The sequence below is a fragment of the Eupeodes corollae genome, chromosome 1, assembly GCF_945859685.1.
Source record: "Eupeodes corollae chromosome 1, idEupCoro1.1, whole genome shotgun sequence".
Taxonomy (NCBI): domain Eukaryota; kingdom Metazoa; phylum Arthropoda; class Insecta; order Diptera; family Syrphidae; genus Eupeodes; species Eupeodes corollae.
This window is the reverse complement of record NC_079147.1, coordinates 43,009,089-43,021,438: the sequence shown is the minus strand read 5'-3', so window position 1 is coordinate 43,021,438 and position 12,350 is coordinate 43,009,089. Positions and strand designations below refer to the sequence as shown.

The 12,350-nt window shown below is 39.9% G+C and overlaps 1 protein-coding gene and 1 non-coding gene across 2 annotated transcripts in view; one reads left to right on the top strand and one right to left on the bottom strand.

The window, feature by feature from the left end:
- LOC129938333 (uncharacterized) overlaps positions 1-9,522 on the top strand; it is an 89,459-nt gene extending 79,937 nt beyond the window's left edge. The window contains exons 21-27 of the mRNA XM_056045816.1: positions 6,882-6,979; positions 7,428-7,717; positions 7,787-7,933; positions 7,992-8,077; positions 8,141-8,549; positions 8,607-8,885; positions 8,951-9,522. Of these exons, the coding sequence (XP_055901791.1) occupies positions 6,882-6,979; positions 7,428-7,717; positions 7,787-7,933; positions 7,992-8,077; positions 8,141-8,549; positions 8,607-8,885; positions 8,951-9,317 (1,676 nt within the window). The 3' untranslated portion in view covers positions 9,318-9,522. The remainder of the gene's footprint in view (positions 1-6,881; positions 6,980-7,427; positions 7,718-7,786; positions 7,934-7,991; positions 8,078-8,140; positions 8,550-8,606; positions 8,886-8,950) is intronic.
- A 275-nt stretch (positions 9,523-9,797) lies between these two features.
- On the bottom strand, positions 9,798-9,880 carry Trnal-cag (transfer RNA leucine (anticodon CAG)). The gene has a single exon. It is a non-coding gene; the product is annotated as a tRNA-Leu (tRNA).
- Between the last annotated feature and the right edge of the window lie 2,470 nt (positions 9,881-12,350).

The window sequence follows — 12,350 nt, the reverse complement described above, 5'->3', positions numbered from 1 at the left end:
CTGTTGACAACCCACGCAAGCGAAATAAGGACAACGAACTTCGGATATAGACGTGGAATGTTAGGTCCCTTAACAGACCACGTGCAGCCGAACAATTAGCGGAAGCCCTAAACTGCTGCAAGGCAGATATTACAGCCATCCAAGAAGTGTGATGGGATGGACCGGGAAAAAGCAAACAAACGTCTGGATTTGTTATTGGAACTAGGCTCAGGCAAAAAGTCTTGAGTTTCAACAACAATTGTCTTAGGAGATTTTAATGCCAAGCTAGGAAGAGAAGACATCTTTTGTGGGATAATCGGGAGATACAGCCTGCACGACACTACCTCCGACAACTGATTCAGGCTGGTCGATTTTGCTGCGGGGCGAGACGTTCTGGTAACTAGTACGCAGTGCACGCATCTTAATATCCACAAGGGGACATGGAAATCTCCTTATCAATCAACCGTCAACCAGATTGAAAACCAAAACAAGGAAGTACTGTGAGAAGATTCGACGTTAGACGGCTACAATCGCAAGAGACTGCCATGTCCTTTTCCGATAGAATCTCTAATAACCTCTTAAGGAGTCCTATGCTTCCTGCATTAAGCATTGAAAACCAATGGCGACATTGCCTTGCAGCCATTAGAGATGCCGCCTCTGAAGTGCTTGGTTTCACACGGCAACCACAGCGAAACCCCTGGTTTGACGACGAATGCCGGCAAGCGCACGCAGCGAAAGAAAAGGAGAGAGGAACACCGGTTTCTTAGATGGAAAAAAGAGAGCATGAGAAGCGCGCGATCGAGGAGATAGAGGGATGTCACAAAAGGAATGAGGTTCGTAAATTTTACCAAAAGGTAAAAAAAACCTCCCAAGGGTACCAGCCACGAACCGAAGCCTGTAAAGACGATCAGGGGAACATCGTAGTAGAACCGCAGTCGATGCTGAGAATATGGAAAGATCACTTCTCCAAATTATATAACGGCGATGACGAACCGAATTCCGCTATAAGGGAGATAGAACCACTCAACCTGGGCGACGAGATCAACAATTCCGCCTACCCGACCTTGACGAAGTGAAGATAGCTATATCTAAACTTAAGTCAAACAAAGCTGCTGGAGCTAACGGCATCGCTGCCGAACTATTAAAAGCAGCAGGCGATGACTTGGTACGGAGCATGCACCAACTCATCTGCAAAATATGGTCGGAAGAAAACATGCCCCATGAGTGGAATCTCAGCATAGTGTGCCCGATACATAAGAAAGGAGACCCTCTAAACTGCGCCAACTACAGAGGCATCAGTCTCCTTAACATTGCGTATAAGATCCTCTCTGCCGTATTATGTGAACTTCTGAAGCCATTCGTCAACAACCTGATTGGTCCTTATCAGTGTGGCTTCAGACCAAGAAAGTCCACTATCGACCAAATATTCACACTACGGCAGATATTGGAAAAAACCCAGGAGTTTCAAATCGATACCCAACATCTCTTTATCGATTTTAAATCCGCGTGTGACAGCATCTAGAGGGAAGAGCTCTACCGAGCAATGTCTAGTTTTGGCATCCCTGTCAAACTTATCCGTTTGTGCAAAATGACGATGGAGAATGCACGCTGCTCTATGAAGGTCGGAAAAGATCTTACCGATGCATTTGATGTCAAAAAAGGTTTTAGACAAGGCGATGCACTGTCATGCAACTTCTTCAACATCGTTCTGGAAAGATTTGTGCAAAACTCAACCATCAACACTAGAGGCACAATCTTCCAAAGGTCCATCCAATTACTCGGATACGCAGATGATATTGACATAATTGGAAGATCAAAGCGTGATGTCAGTGGAGCGTTTTTGAGCATTGCGACGGAAGCGACGAAGATGGGTTTAGTGGTCAATGAGGGCAAGACCAAGTACATGCTGTCATCAAAAAAGGACACTGAACGACGACGTCTTGGACAAAACGTTAACATGGACAGCTATAACTTTGAGGTAGTTAAGGACTTTGTCTACCTAGGCACCGCTATTAACACAGTCAACGACACCAGCGCTGAAATCAATCGAAGAATAACTCTTGCAAATCGCTGCTTCTTTGGACTTAGAAGGCAATTGAGAATTAAAGTTCTCTCTCGAGCATCTAAAATCACAATCTATAAGACACTCATCATCCCGGTTCTCATTTATGGCGCTGAGGCCTGGACCTTGTCAAAGAAAGATGAGAGCGTCTTAGGATGCTTCGAGAGAAAAATTCTTCGGGTGATTTTTGGTTCTGTACACATAGATGGAGAATGGCAGCGACACTGACCTAGTTCGCAGAATTAGTTAGGTCATGTAGAGCGGATGGACATCAACGCTCCAGCCCGGAAGGTCTTCGAATCCAATTCCGAGGGACGGCGCAGTAGAGGAAGACCGCGACTCAGTTGGCACCGCAGGTGGGTTAAGACCTCGACCAATCTGGTGTGCGAAACTGGAGACAGCTAGCTAGGGACCGAGCTGGCTGGAGACGCATGTTGGTTGAGGCCCAGGTCCGCCCCGGACTGTAGCGCCACCTTAAGTAAGTAACTTTCCAATACAACTTGTATTGAACGGTTAGAAAGATAATTTCTAATCGAACGAAGAAGAGATTCATCAATACCAAAAGCACGCATTTGTGATAAGAGAGCTTGGTGCCAAACTCTATCAAATGCTTTTGAAATATCAAGTGCAATAATCTTACTTTCTCCAAAACGATGTAAAGATTTGTTCCACTGTTCGGTGAGTTGAACCATGAGATCACCAGTGGACCTATTGCCCGTCGGTCATTAAGAAGCTTCCGTTCTTCGAGAAATTTCTTGAGCTGATAATTAATCAGCGTTTCCATGACCTTGGAAAGAAGGGATGTGAGTGCTATTGGACGATAAATAAAGGGAGTGGAGGATTCGCCTTTTTTAAGGAACAAGCTGGACAAATGCTATTTTCCATCCGCTCGGAAAGAGCCCTGTAGAGAAGGAAAGATGGAAAAGTTTACGCAGTGGTTTTGCCAGCAATGAAGATCACCTTTTCAGAAAAATTGGGGTCAGCGGATTGGTGTATGTCAAGGTCTTTCAGTACCTGAAGTATCTTAAGCTATTGTATATTAAATGAATACAATCATTAAGGACAACACTCACAGTCTAAAATTGGGTACACAAAACCAATTATAAGTAAGATACGAGATTACAATCTTCTTCATATTGCGCAGCAATAAGTTAGAAGAAGATCTCGGGGTTCGTAGTCCAAAGTAAATGTTTCTGATTGCATCTGAGATAGCATTACAACACGTACAGATTAGTATTTATTTAAAATCCTTAGTATTTCACATAAATTATTACTTCATTATCAACTATAATCGAATATGTCTTTTAAATTAAGCTTGTCTCTTGGATAAAACAAAGCAACATCCTTAGCAGGACTAATTTTCATAAAGTTTCCATTTGACCACGATAGGATTTGGCTTCAGTCCTCAATCAATTTATTCAAGGACTGTATACCTTCATCAAACCAATTAAAAGAAAAATTTAAAGAACTATATCATCATTATACAAATGATCTTGGCAGTTAGAGATGACATCATGACGGTATGGTCATTTATAAACATCGGGAATAACAAAGGATCCAAAACGGAGTCCTGCGTTCTAAAAGGTTTAGAAATACCAACCTATATTTTTATACGCTGCACCCTATCAACTAGAAACTTACACAAAAGCTTAAGAGAAGTAATAATGAAGTTAAAAATTCTTTTAAGTTATGAAGAAGGAAAGAAAGATCAATGCAATCAAACGCTTTAGAAAATTCTAAGAACACATGTACAACAAAAACAAATTTCCGATATAACTTTAATTGCCACTTAGAAAGCAATTTATGTTGGTTGAAGGAGTTTTGGATATGATCGTGCATAATTTTTTTTGAATAACTTTCACTAATAAGATAACAATTTTATAATCCGGTACACCCAAGCACAATATTGATTGTTCTTTGATTGATTTTGTAGGAACTGGTAAGATACAGGCATAATAAAAAATCGTGGAGGATAAATGCTGATGGATAAGTGGGAATTAGAACAATAAATACATCTTCAGGGCTGTAGAGACTCGCGTTTAGGAAATTTAATTTGTTACGCATACGAGCTACCTTAAAAAATTAAACTCAATATGATTCGCCTTATTCTCCTCTTACTTACTTACTTTAGGTGGCGCTACAGTCCTGTGTGAACTACGACCTCACCCAACAAACTTCTCCATCTAGCTCGGTCCCTAGGTAGATGTCTTCAGTTTCGCGCTCTAAGTTGGGTCAGGTCACTTTCCACTTGTGCGCGCCACCTGATCCGCAATCTTCCTCTACTGCGCTGTCCTGTGGGTGTGATGTTTTGACCAAGACGTTGGTGTTGTATGTCCTTTCTTGACGACAGCATGTACTTTGTTTTGCCCTCATTGACCGTTAAACCCTATTTGCCGCCTTTGCCTCAATACCCACAAAAGCCCCATTGACATCACGCTGAGTTCTACCGTTTATTTCAATGTCATCAGCATATACTAGTAATTGGACAGACTTTTGAAAGATAGTGCCTCTAGTGTTCACGTGTGAGCTCTGCACTATTCTTTCAAGCACGATGTTAAAACCTTGTCTAAAACCTTTTTTGACATCCAAAGTTCTGTTAAGATGTTTCCAACCTTTATGGAGCAGCGTGAATTCTCCATACTCATCCTGCACTAACGGACGAGTTTGGCAGGGAAACCAAAACTAGACTTGTCCTTGTAGATGGTGTCAAATGCGGCCTTGAAATCGATGAAAGGATGGTAGGTGCCGATTTAGTGTTCTTGGGTTTTTTCCAGGATTTGCCGTAATGTGAATATTTGATCGACTGTGGACCTATCTCCAGAGCTCGGCATTCAAGCCATCCGCTCCAGCGGCTTTATTAGACTTCAGCTTAGATATGGCAATCTTTACTTCGTCTTAGTCGGGAGGACGGAATTGTTGGCTTTTGTCGTCTATGTTGAATGGAGCATCCTGCCTGAGGGCGGAATTCAGTTCGTCGTCGCCGTTATACAGTCAGCATTGACTGCGGTTCCACTATGATGTTTCCACATTCGTCTTTGCAGCCTTCCGTTCTAGGTTTATGTACCTGTGAATTTCGTTTCACCTGTTCATAAAACTTTCGAACTTCCTTCCTGCTTTTAAACCTCTCAACATCTTCGACCGCACTCTTCTCATGACCTCTCTTTTCGCTTCTGAGAAGTCGGTGTTCCTCTCGCCTCTTCTGCTCAACGAGCAGCTCTCGCTGTTGTTTGACTGCATTTGCCTGCCGACATTCCTCATCAAACCAGGGGTTCCTTGTTTGTGGCTGCTTGAAACCCAGCACATCAGAGGCGGCTTCTCTGATTGCATCTTGGCAACGTTGCCACTGGTTTTCGATACATTGTATTGGCGGCAAAGAACTTCGAGCTTGTAACTCGGTCAAAAAAGGATTTGGCGATCTCTGGCGATTGTAGCTGTTCGACATTGTATCTTCTCCCAGCACCTCCCTGCGTTGCCTTGGGTCTGGAATAACGAAGTGCTACCTTGGCTACAACGAGGTAGTGGTCCGAGTCGATGTTAGCTCCTCGGAAAGTTCGTACATCCATGATGCTGGAAGCGTGTCTGGCGTCGATCGCAATATGGTCAATCTGGTTGACGGTAGATTGATCTGGAGAAGTCCAAGTTCCCTTGTGGATGTTGAGGTGTAGAAAACGCGTACTGGCTACCATGACGTTTCGCCCCGCAGCAAAATCTATGAGCCTGAGTCCGTTGTCGGAAGTGTTGCTGTGCAGGCTGTTCCTCCCGATTATTCCACCAAAGATGTCTTCCCTTCCTAGCTTGGCATTAAAATCGCCCAGGACAATTTAAATATCGTAGCTAGGACACTGCTTAGATGTTTTGTCTGGGAGCTCGAAGAGCATATCTTTGGTTTTGTCGTCTTTCTCTTCTGTGGGTGCGTGCGTGCATATCAGGCCGAATTTAGCCTTGATGTGTATGGTCATGAGGCGCTCGTTGATGCACCTATAGCTCAAGACTTCTTGCCTAAGTCTGGCTCCTTATAGGCCTGGGCTCCGAATAAGTCAAAGAAACTCTATAAGGTGTTCACTAAGTAGTTCAACCTTACTGGAACTGTAGACGCACCGTTGATTCCGTCTCGAGAATTCCTCTGCTGCCGTCTGGATAAGGAGAGGTGCCTTAGTGGAAACACCTCTCCCCCTCTCTCATTTGCTGCCCCCAACAACTTTCCACTGGAGTTGGAACCCAATCTCAAGTTGAGGTATTAGGCACCCGATGTTCACCGCGGGGAGGTGAGAGTAGGAGTTGATAGACAGAGGTGGGTTTTGAGAAAAACCTGTGGACGCTTGTGTCCCCTTGAATGCACATGTCTACCATTTGAACTCGTAGAGTTACCTTTCAAATGTATCTTCTCCATTTCTCCATTTGTATAAACTATTACTAATGTGACACTAATCGGCAGCTAGAGTCGAAAACATCGTCTTTGTCTGTGACAGACAGAAGCGCTCACGATAGTTCAGACTTTCACAGATCACAACTTGGCGTATTCTATATTGGGTCTTCCGGCAGCTGAACAAAATACAAGCGACTAATTTAACGATCCTAATTTTCATACAAAAATTTGCCCAATTTCTAAATAAATGAAAATAAACAAAATTTTCGAATATCGTCAAATGCATCCCAAAAAAGATACTGACTGGCGATGGCAGAGTTATGACCAATGAAGGGGTCAGAGCCGCTGCAGAGAGAAGAGTTTTATAAATCTTGGTTTTCCTGTTTATTTCTTTTTATTAGCTTTTTAAAAATATTTAGCTTAACTTTGACAATTCAGAAAATTTTACTGACACACAATCCTTTTTCTCCGTAGTAACAATGAAATGGTGGAATGATCTTTGGCTAAACGAAGGATTTGCCTCTTATATTGAATACAAAGGTGTCAATAGCGTTCATCCCAATTGGAAAATGGTAAGTAAAATAGTTCAGAACGAAACAGACTAAAAGTTGAAAACTTGTATGTATGTGGCGTGAAAGGAAATTAGTTTCTATGAATGTTAGACTAAGTACTGGAAAAGGTGACAACGGAACAATGGAGAACTCGTCTGCCAACAAGTTGTGTCAGAGTTTTCGAGGAAAGTGCTTTAAAAGTATAACGTTTGCGAAAATAGAAACGCGGCCACTAAGACTTCTACCGGAACCATATTTTTAATCACTCAGTTGAGATTTCAACATGCAAAATATTTGAAGTGGTTTCCCACGCTATTTCTATTTTCCAAAAAGCTGTACTTTATTTCACTTTGATTCTGCCAATACTTGCTGGCAGCTATTACCTTATTATCTCTTCACCAGGTCCTACCTTTCGCTCGCACTTTTTTTTAAACTAAACTAATTTCAAACACATCTTTTCGACCTCTAGCTGGATCAATTCTTAACCGATGACTTGCATGGTGTCCTCAAATTAGACGCCACCTTGGCATCTCATCCAATTGTTCAAACTGTTGAAAGTCCAAATCAAATTACAGAACTCTTTGATTCTATAACCTATTCGAAAGGTGCTTCAGTTATTCGTATGTTGGAAGGATTCGTCGGAGAAGATGTTTTCAAAGAAGCTGTTCATAATTATCTAGAACGATATCAGTTCAGTAATGCGGAAACTGATGATTTCTTTAGTGAATTTGAATCCTTTAGTTTGGATTATGATGTCAAGTATGTTTTAAGCAATCAATCATAGGTCGACTAGTTTCGTTTTTAATTTGCTATATGATATTTTTATAGGCTCATCATGAAGACTTGGACAGTTCAAATGGGTTTCCCAGTTGTTGAAGTGTCGAAAGTTACACCAACTCAGTTGAAACTCACCCAAAAGCGTTTCTTCTCGAATCCAGGAGACTACAATGAAACTTATTCAGATTCAGAATTCAAGTAAGTATTAAAAATATGACCGAAATAAACATCCTTCCTAACCTTTTATTTTTTGCAGCTATCGTTGGACAATTCCAATTACATACACAACCAGCGCCAATCCGGTAGTTCAGCGAACCTGGTTCAACTATGATGATTCAGAAAGTACGACCTTGCTCCCATTTTTCCAATCCTTCATCTTAATATTTAACTGATTTTGTCTTGTAGTTATTATTGACCTCCCTTCGGCTATTGATTGGATTAAAATCAACAAAGATCAAGTTGGCTACTACCGCGTGAACTATCCTCAAGAAATCTGGGAAGAAATCAACAAAGCCTTGCTCAACACACCAACTGCCTTTTCTGTATCCGATCGTGCCCATTTGCTGAATGATGCCTTCACTTTAGCCGATGCCACTCAGCTTACATTCAAAACTGCCCTCGATTTGACGAAGTTCCTTCAAAACGAATTGGAATACGTTCCATGGAATGTGGCCTCATCGAAATTACTCTCTATGAAGAACCTCCTTTACTACACCGATGTATTCAAAGACTTTAGGAAATATGCCAGTGGATTATTAAATAAAGCTTATGAGAATGTTGGTTGGGAAGTCGATGAAGCTGATCATTTGAAAAAGTAAGTTAAACATCAAGAAAAAGGGGGAGAGTAAAATAATAATCTAATTTTTGATAGTCTTCTTCGTGTGTCCATCTTGGATGCTGCCTGTTCGTTTGGTCATGATAAATGTCTTCAAGAAGCAGGATCTAGATTCACAGCTTGGTTAAGTAATCCAAGTGTCAGACCAAAGCCAGATCTTAGAAGTATCATTTACCTCCGTGGGATGTCTGTGGCTGGAAATGAGGAGACTTGGCAACAAATGTGGGATATATTCAAAGCCGAGACCGATGCCAGTGAGAAGGCAAAATTAATGCAGGGACTTTCAGGAATCAAAGAACCATGGATTTTACAAAGGTAGAGTAGTGTAAGCATTGTCAACAAAATTTACTTTATTCATCCCTGTTTGCTCAATGTAATAGATTCATTGAATTGGCTTGGGATGAGAATAATGTTCGTGGACAAGATTACTTCACCTGTTTGCAATATATCGCTCGAAATCCAGTTGGTCAAAGTCTGGTGTGGGATTATGTGCGAGAGAACTGGGAAAAGCTTGTGGAACGCTTCGGGATCAATGAACGTTATTTGGGAAGATTGATTCCCGCAATTACTGGTCGCTTTACAACCAATCAAAAACTAGAAGAAATGGAAATTTTCTTCGCTAAATACCCAGAAGCAGGAGCTGGAACAGCAGCCCGCAAAGAAGCCCTAGAAAATGTTAAATACAATATTAACTGGTTAAAGGTTAATAAGAACCAAATTGCCGAATGGTTGGCAAGTAATAATTAATGGAAATGCATTTGAGAACAAACAACACACCACAAAAATATTGATCTGAATTTTAGTTTTAACTTTTAAAGAACAAAAATGTATATTGCATAATTTTTTAAGCTAAATTATAGCTTTTTCTTTCGTTGTGCCTATGAGTTTTATTTTTGATTTTAAATATTATTTGAATGAAATAAACAATTCTATGAATTATATTGAATTTGAATTCGTGTGTAAATTCTTAGAAATTCAAAGGTGTTTGGGTTGTTGATTATGGCAGCATATTTTATATCAACAGGTTGTTAGGTCAAGATATGATTAGGTCCTACAGACGAAAGACAGACAACTTCTAAAGGAGGTAATCAAAATTTCTCAGAACAATTTAATTTTGAATTCTGATCGTTTCACAGTAACCAGAAACATTCAATTATTTCAATTAAGGTAATGTAAGAGTACTCTGTGTATTTTATGTTAAAATAATTGTGTACAAAAAAGAATAATTGTCAGAAGTGGGATTCGAACCCACGCCTACAGAGTAGACTGCGACCTGAACGCAGCGCCTTAGACCACTCGGCCATCCTGACATATTAATTGGTTTTCCAAATGCAAATTTCGAAGAACAGGGGTAAGGGGTGATGTAATAATTCTGTGGTCATAGGTAAGTTTTGGAAGAATAATCTTATCATATCAAATTCCTAAATATTTATCCAAAGTTCTGAAAAAATATTCAGACAGATAAAAGTCATAAACATACTAATTTCAGCGAAGTTTGTAGACAATAAACTAGGAGCAAAAGAACAGAAATATCGCTCTGAATCCACCAGCTCACGATTAAATCCAAGACTGTGCGGCACACTGGTCATCGTCTGTACCCTGTGGGGTGGCTGAATATAAATTATGGATAGAAGTAACTGAGCTATTTATGGTACGAACACCAAGTTAAAAAAAAATTATGGCAACAAACAAAACGACTAGATTAAATACCCCAAGTTGCACTCCAGTGAAACTGGTAAATCCACTCTCTTTCGATGTCGGTCCTATGGATTCTGCGGAGGATCAATTATTGCTTAAAAATATTGAGAGACGGATTTCGAAGATGCAAAGAACCCCTCCAAACCCCTCAGATGTTACATCATCGACAACCTTAAAAAAATACTACAGATGTTAAAAAAAGCAGCGAAAAAGGGACCAAGATCAATGAAGAGATCGACATCACAGATCAACAGAGTTTCAACGAAGTCAAAAGAATCTGCTAGACAAAAACCCAAAAACACAGTAAATACGGATTTAACTGCTGAAAACAATACTTAGAAGGAACCGCCTAAAAAGGCTGTTCAATGTGAAAGCGATGAAATTAAGGCCTACTCTCAGATTGTTAAAAATTTGCGGAAGAATGAAGAGACTTCCATAAAAGAAATGTTACAAATTATTCTTCAAAGAATTGGTAAACAGGATTTGCATATCAAACAGTTAAGTGAAAAAGTCGCTCTTAAAAAACAATGATGATGATGATACAACATTCATCCGAATTAAAAATCTTTTTAGATCTAGAACAATACAATTTTTGTCTGGTGTCCGAAACTCATTTCTCCAATAGGCAAAGTCTAGATAATGTAATAGAAAACTATTCATGTTAACACGCTCCACATCCAGCTGACAAAGCAAGAGGTGGATCGGCGATTCTTATAAAAGAAAGCTTAAAACATTATTAAGTAACCAGGTTTACTAGTGAAAATATGCAAGTAATAACTATTAGTATTGGTATGTAAAAGAAAGAGTTTAAGATAGCAGCTATACTGCCCGTCAAGGTGCTCCCCGACAGAAGATTACTATACAGATCTATTTAATCTTCTTGGGCATAACTGTCTTGTTGGTGGAGACTTCAATGCGAAACACACCCATTGGGGTTCAAGACTTATATTAACAAAAGGCAAAAGACTTTACCAAGCAGGCCGTAAATACAATTGCGAATTCTATTCCTCCAGGTCGCCAACTTACTGGCCTTCCGATACTAACAAAATACCAGACCTTATTGACTTTTTGTAGCTAAAGGAATCGAACGAAATCACATTAGTGTCAAAGGTAATTATGACCTGTCATCAGATCATACTCCAGTGATTCTCTCACTAAGTGAATCGGAAGTACTTGAAAAAAGTAATCCAAAGCTTGTAAATAAGAAAACAAACTGGAGTGATTTTAGAGAAAGGCTTCAAAGTTTTATAAATTTAAGATCTCTCATGGATACAATCGAGCAAATTGACCATGAAGTGGAACAATTTATTGCTGATGTGCCGCTGAAGAAAGTTCTCCAACATTTTCTTATAGAGGACAAAATGAAATAAAATATCCTTTAGAGATAAGAGAGAGTTAATAGAGAAAAGAAGAGCTCGAAGAAAATGGCAAAATACTAGATTTCCAGATAATCAAACAAAGTTAACCCTTGTAAGCAACAATCTTAAAAAAACAATTTTACAAATTTAAAAATGATTGACTCAGTTAATTCCTAAGGAATAATATAACGACTGATGCTTCAACCGATTTTTCGCTACGGAAAGCAGCCAAGCGCCTGAAGTAATTTTCATACCAAAGCAAGGTAAACCACCTACAGAAGTGACGGCTTACAGACCAATATCGCTTGTACCAATTATGCAAAAGTTTTTAAAAAACTGCTTCTGAAGAGACTTAGCATAATCATATAAGAGAGAAGGTTAATCCCAAACCATCAGTTTGGCTTTAGAAATAAACATTCCATAGATAGACCAAGTTCAAAGAATATCGGATGTAATAGAAAAATCATTAGAAGAAAAACAAGTATATTCAGCTATTTTCGTAGATATTGCTCAAGCTTTTGACAAAGTTTAACATGAGGGACTTGAGTACAAAATGCAAAGGTATCTTCCCAGGCAGTACTTTGAAATATTAAAATCGTACATCTCAGACCGATTGTTTGTAGTAAGGTACGATCAAGAATACTCGGAATTGAAGAAAATAGAAGCCGGTGTACCACAAGGAAGTGTCCTAGGTCCTACCCTGTATTTACTATACAGAAGAAAT